The sequence below is a fragment of the Rosa chinensis genome, chromosome 2 (assembly GCF_002994745.2).
Source record: "Rosa chinensis cultivar Old Blush chromosome 2, RchiOBHm-V2, whole genome shotgun sequence".
Lineage (NCBI taxonomy): Eukaryota > Viridiplantae > Streptophyta > Magnoliopsida > Rosales > Rosaceae > Rosa > Rosa chinensis.
In genome coordinates this window covers 8,388,136-8,394,392 of record NC_037089.1, presented here as the reverse complement: position 1 = coordinate 8,394,392, position 6,257 = coordinate 8,388,136, and the positions used below count along the sequence as shown (strand labels likewise).

Here is a 6,257-nt window from a genome sequence, read left to right as displayed (position 1 = left end):
AAAAAAACAAGTGAACAAAGAAAAATATTATTATTTCTGTAGTCCTAGTTCATTGTACGCGTAAGAACTCTGGATCCTGCCGTGTTACTACCCTACAAAAATGGGATGCGTGAAAAATTGTTTTAGCTAAAATTTTACTTATGTATGTTTTCGGTTTGTAGAACTTTATGTACTGTATATGGGTTAATTGACCATCGACGATTATGGTATAGGTTATTTGAGTTTTTCACATGTGACATGATTTGATAAATCATTTCAAATTTTAAAAATGTCATGTAATGCACAAGGAATTAGCAAGTTCCTTAACTAGAAATGATTAGATACCTAGCTATCGTCTGACCTTGCAATTTTTTCAAATGTGGTTGGTGGGATGTCACATTGATTTTCATTTTCCATCCAAATTTATTTTTCTGTGGGTTCTTTTTTAACTCTTTGTTTCATTGTCGTCTGTCTACTATCTTGTACTGTCACCAGTCACCACCGACCTGATATGAGGTTTTATGGCATGTATATATTCACTGTTTTTTTCCCCTTCATTTTGGGGCAAATGTTTGCTATGATTAGATCATTTCAGAGCAAAAAAAAAAAAAAAAAAAATGAGGCTAAATGAATCAGTTATTGAGGAAAAAACAGGCCTATAAGTATAACTCATAGGATTTGCTGAGCGGCCTGAACCTTTTCCTCAGAAGTGAATAGTTGATGGTTTAAATTACTAATCAAGAAGACTTGCTCAACTAGACCAATTTTCTTATCACCAAAAAACCAATCTGTACCAACTTCTTCATGAAACAAGTAAATGATAATCTGGTCCCTGTCATAAACATTATAACAATGATAGGGAACTTCCCAGCAACTTCTTAATAATAAAAAATAAAATAAAAATTAATAAAAAACTTCTCAGCAACTTCATGAACACGTTTTTAAGTTTATCATACATTTTTGACTAAATTCACAGTTGGGACCATTTTTAATATTATTAATCTCAACATCTTGTCCTAAGAGACTTGAAATTTGTTGCTTAGCCTGCATGTTTACATTGACCTAGTGATCCCTCATTCCCGTCCTTGGTGGAAACTATTATACGTAAGACAGAAGCTTTGTTACTTGAGAAGTTGTGAGCACAGTTGAGTGGTATACAATACAACATGACAACATCAAACTGTGCCTTTCTTAGTGAACTGAAAATTTTCGGTATATACAACTCCATGTCATAAAAAAAAAAAAAACTATAAGATGGGAGTGAGAAATGGAAAATGGAAAAATAACACAAACAGCTCCATCTTCATCGCCCCAAGTTGCGCCTCCCACACAGGTCTTGAAGTTGTTGAGGACCCTCCAGAAGTATAAACCATTGATATGGAGAGCTCACCTCAAAAATCATAATCTATATCTGTCATGTTCTGGGAGACAGAGTGCTTCACCAGCTTTTCTTGCTCATCATACCGGTCAAGATTTTCACAAGGAGAAGGGAAGATGGTCCCTATTACACGACCTTGAACAAAGGCACACTGGAAAATATGCTTCTTTTTGTATGTAATCCCCACTGACATATCTCGAAAAGTCACATTTCTTATCGGAATCTCTTCACTCCCATGGATACGGACAGGCACGCGAACTCCCTGTCCGTGGATGCTTGTGAAGCTTATGTCCCTAAGCACCGGAAAAGCCTTTCGATCGTAGCCATCATCAGGGTGCTCATTGTAGTCTGTCTTGATAACTATTCCAACTCGAACATTGTCAAACGTCAGATTCCTGTAGGTTATGTGACGCACATATCCACCTCTTCCAGGGGCGGTCTTGATCCGAACAGCACGCCTTGAGCTCCACACAAGCAGGTTTTCCACCGTGACATTTGAAACTCCACCAGACATCTCACTGCCTATTGATATGCCAGCGCTGTTGCATTTCAACCAAGGGTAACTTTGAGTTACTCTTTAATAGACAGAAATACTAGCAAGCAACAAAGGAGAAAAGGAATAGCACTGTTCTGACAATTTTTGGATACTAATGAGTTCAAGATGCCATAAATGTCTGGCTGCGTGTTAGCATTCAAGTAAAGATAAAGGCTCTTACTAGTTCAGCTACTGCTGTATGGCATCCAACACTAGTGCAAAAGCCATACAAGTAGAATTCTAACAATATCCTAGTCAAGATCAAGGAGCTGGTCTCCTCACTTTCCAGTCAGAGACTTGATAGGCTCGAAATTCTCCTTATGTTCTTCATCTCTTCGTTTTTCTCCTTTATTCTTACTTTTTATCTTATGCTTTTGGGTTGGCATGGAATACATGCCTAGGTCGGTTAGGAATTATGTTAGAAAACAAAACTAGTGGAGCTAGAAGTCAAGCATGCCCAGACAGAGATAACAAGGAGTTTCAAGGAGGCTGGTTTCTATTCACCATGCCCCTTACCCTCCTGCACTAATATACACCCGCACTCCGGAGCAAGACTCTCTAGGGGTGCTATTCACACCTTCCAAGTTTAATTGCAAAAGATACATAAAATAATGCCAGGATGCAACAAGCATGTAATGAAAGCCTGCAAAAGTGCTGAGTACGATAGCAAGAAAGGCGTAATATTCACCTGACCATAGAGCGGACCACAAGGTTACGAATGAGTATATTTTTTGATGGCCGTCCGTAAGCAATTCCGTACTGATCCCAGCCACTCTTTATTGCAATTCCGTCGTCCCCCACACTTATGTAACAGTCCTCAATCAACATATCCTCACATGAATCTGTTTACCAAAAATCAAAGCTATTCAATATTCTTAGAGATCTGACATAAAAGAGCAAAGCACACAAACACGAACAGAAATACACAAATAGCCACTTCAATTGAAGGTAGATGAAATACAGGATTATGTTTCACTGAAAGAATAGTTTCCTCCCTCAAGCAACCCTTGTGAGATCCAGGCAAATTAAAACCAAATAACATGGCCAGCCTTTTCAATCATCATTACCATCCCTCAAATACACAGGTGAGTTCCCCCTAATAACGGGAGCATTTCTCCACCCATTGTCCTAATATTAGCTGCATTGTCACTTTTCATCCTGTCTTTTGTTTCGCCTAATATCTTCTTTAGTGCAATGATGCCTCTAAATATTTATAAGTTCATCAGATGGGATAAATAGAGTGACAACCCAAAATCTATCCGTACCAGATACCATTACTGATCCAAGCAAACTAAAAAGTAGGGTTGAACAAAGATCCTCCATAGCAGGACACACTTACCAGGATCTATTCCATCAGTATTTGGAGCTTCAAATATGGGAGCCAGGATTGTAACATTTCTAATTGTAATATTCTTGCAGTCATATGGATGAAGTGTCCAAAAAGGAGAATCTCGTAAAGTTATATTAGTGATTACAATGTCGCTTGACCACATAATCTGAACAAGTGGACCTCGCGTGTGATTGAGAAGCTTCTGGCGATACTTCTTCCACCATGTTTGACCCTGACCATTAATGGTACCATTATGTCCTGTTGATCAGTGAATACATAAACATAATTAGCACAAGTAAGAAACTAAGCCCTTGGAAGAAAGACAGGTTCACAACTTGGCCTCTGAGCAGGATAGTGTCTACAAAATTTCCTGTACCTACTTCTTGATTTACTCACAACAAAGGTAGATTTCAAAACCAACGACAACATGCACTTGGGCAGCAAGATGCTATTATGAAGTATCCATGATAGACATGATTGCTAACAAGAAAGGTTTACAGCCTCAAAGTGTATGCCAAATAATGAACTTCTGAATTTAAACTTCTGAATAATGAACTTCTGAATTTAAACTTAAACACCATTACTATGAACTGAAGGTCAATACAGATAAATGTATTACCTGTTATAACAATATCTTTAAGATTTTGACCATGAATCAAGCTTCCATACCGAGGCCCAGGGTGCTCTCTTCCATACCCATATGAAGGCAGTGGAGGCATCAAAGGCCAATACTTCTCATCCTGCAAAGCAAAAAGGAGAGAAAATGCATCATCAGAGACTGGGCAAAAAATTATATTGTGTTTGTCCAAGATCTCATCCAGGTTGCTTAATCATTCTTGAAGGGGCAAAGAATATTAGCAAAGTCATGTAAACTGCAAATTTTATTGACACCTGAATCTTTTTGAATCCATGAATGACGCCATTATGTGTGTGTTTACGACTGTAAAAATGCATAGATATTCACCGTAGTATGCTACATCTCATGAAAGGTTTAAAACAATAACGGCAATTTGGGTGACAAAATAGAGTGTGATTAACTTATGTTATTCAAATCATGAGCTGATCTACTGCTTAAGATTGGTTTCCAGAGATCGGGGCAGTAGGACAAAGTAGGAATATTCATATGTGAGTGCATAATGATAAGTTAACATTTGCAGCAAAGCCCAAAGCCTCTAAGTTCTGTACTGCTTACTGCTAAAAAGCACACATGCTGGGCTCATTGTACCTAGGGGATTTTTACAGACAAGAACAAAATATGAAACTAGAGGTTCCATAAGATCCAGCAAGCATTAATGCTTTCTCCAACCAATGCCAACTAACTCAGCAGAAGAAACTTTTAGCTAAATTAGCCAAGAATAGGGATTACTAATTGAGTTTATATTACTATAAAGCTTGTAGGATAACTAATATACAGTTTAGTCTAGGATAAACGTTAATGTCATATGATCATTCCTATCACAACCCTATTCTCACCACAAGAACCTAGACTAGGAAATCAGAATGCTTAACAAAATCGTAAGCTACTTTTGAATTAAACTACAGCAGCTTCTGGATGTTTTATTTCCAAGTAAAAAAAAGGTTGAAGATTTAACTCCTCTTTTTTTTTTGGTCGATTGAAGATTTAACTTAAGTTTCTTTATCATTTACTACCAGCACCTATCCTTCTTTTTGTATGGCTTAAATCCTTTAGAAAAATCACATTCATTACATAACAGGTAACACTTCAACCAGTGTTGGGAGCTCAGCTCATTAAACCGAGTACCATAATTCTTATCAAATTCCAAGTCCTAAACAAGTGTAACCTTACTCTAGCGAATAATTGTTTGAAAGGGATGCATATACACATTACAGAGCGGAATAAACACAACCGTGATCTAACCCCATTTCTTCTAGACTAAGCATCTACATCACCAAATAAAAAGGAGAACTCCTACAAATTCAAATACGAAAAATGTCATATAAGCTACCAAAACCTGACCTGGTCCAAGGCCCAATTCATAACTATTATCAAACTCCAAGTTCTAAAGAAATAGTCATTCTTCATCTAGCATACTAGGATTATAACTACCTTGCAGTAACTTGTAAACCAATCAAGTATTCACATTTCGAATAGCATCACAGACATGATCAGGAGCAAACGAAAGCCTACCTGCATTCCAAGTATCTCAGCATCTTCAGCAAGAAACAGAGTCATATGACTAGTGAGATTAAACGGCGCCGTGAGCCACCGCCCAGGAGGCACATTGAGCTGACCACCACCCTTCTTCCCCAGCTTTGAAATAGCCAACACAGCCTTCTCAAACGCCTCGGTGTTCAAAGTAACACCATCACCCACCGCCCCAAAATCCGTCAAGTTAAACGCCGCCGGTCTCAGCCTCGGCATGGCTCTCGCCGGAACTCGCCGGAAAAACGAGAAGCCATCTACAATGTTCCTCTGCCACACGAAAACCGATGCGAAGGCGGCGATCCAGAGAAGGGTGAAGAGGGTTTTGTGCGAGGACAAGAAGGAAGGGAGCCACCGCTTCAGGTCGAGTCTATGGTGGTGGAACCGCCCCAAGGGTAAGGTCTCCACCATGGTCAATTTAGAGTGAAACCCAATGTAAAGCTTTGATCTTTGAGAGAATTGGACTACTGGGTTGAGTCAATTCGATCCGGGAAATCGAATAAGTGGGTGTGTGTGAAATTTGAGGACATGGGTTTTGTGGGAAAACAGAGGAGGATCTATATGGGGTTTGATTCAGAGAGAAATGGGGTGCCCAGAATTGGGTGAGATGTTAGTGTTGGTGAGCAGAGTCTGGTGGATTTGGTTTATGAAATGGGCGAGTTTGAGTGCATTTCAAGGGAAGGCTGCTAAGCTCAGCCAAGCACGAAATCAAAGTTTCCAACTTTGGGCATTTTTGATTTACCTCAGTGATGCAAGTGACTGTTCAACAGGAGGTTTCATGGAAATTACATGCTACTTGTGTGGGATCGTGCCACGTGTCCAGAAGCCCAAAGCTAATAATGATTTACTTACTAGTTCATTCTTGGTTGAT

General features: G+C 39.0%; 1 protein-coding gene across 1 annotated transcript; it reads right to left on the bottom strand.

The window, feature by feature from the left end:
• Positions 1-1,075: 1,075 nt before the first annotated feature.
• LOC112187752 (probable polygalacturonase) lies at positions 1,076-6,112 on the bottom strand. Its single transcript, XM_024326666.2, has 5 exons — positions 5,372-6,112; positions 3,842-3,962; positions 3,232-3,480; positions 2,581-2,734; positions 1,076-1,896 (listed from the first exon to the last, which is right to left on the bottom strand). Exons 1-5 carry the CDS (start codon positions 5,795-5,797, stop codon positions 1,371-1,373), a joined length of 1,476 nt encoding a protein of 491 aa, XP_024182434.1. The 5' UTR covers positions 5,798-6,112; the 3' UTR covers positions 1,076-1,370.
• Positions 6,113-6,257: the final 145 nt, after the last annotated feature.

Coding starts and splice junctions, on each gene's coding strand:
- LOC112187752 (XM_024326666.2), bottom strand. CDS start 5,797: ATGGTGGAGACCTTACCCTTGGGGCGGTTCCACCACCATAGACTCGAC. Junction 3,481..3,841: donor TAAAGATATTGTTATAACAG/GTAATACATTTA, acceptor ACTGATCAACAG/GACATAATGGTACCATTAAT. Junction 2,735..3,231: donor TACTGATGGAATAGATCCTG/GTAAGTGTGTCC, acceptor TTTGGTAAACAG/ATTCATGTGAGGATATGTTG.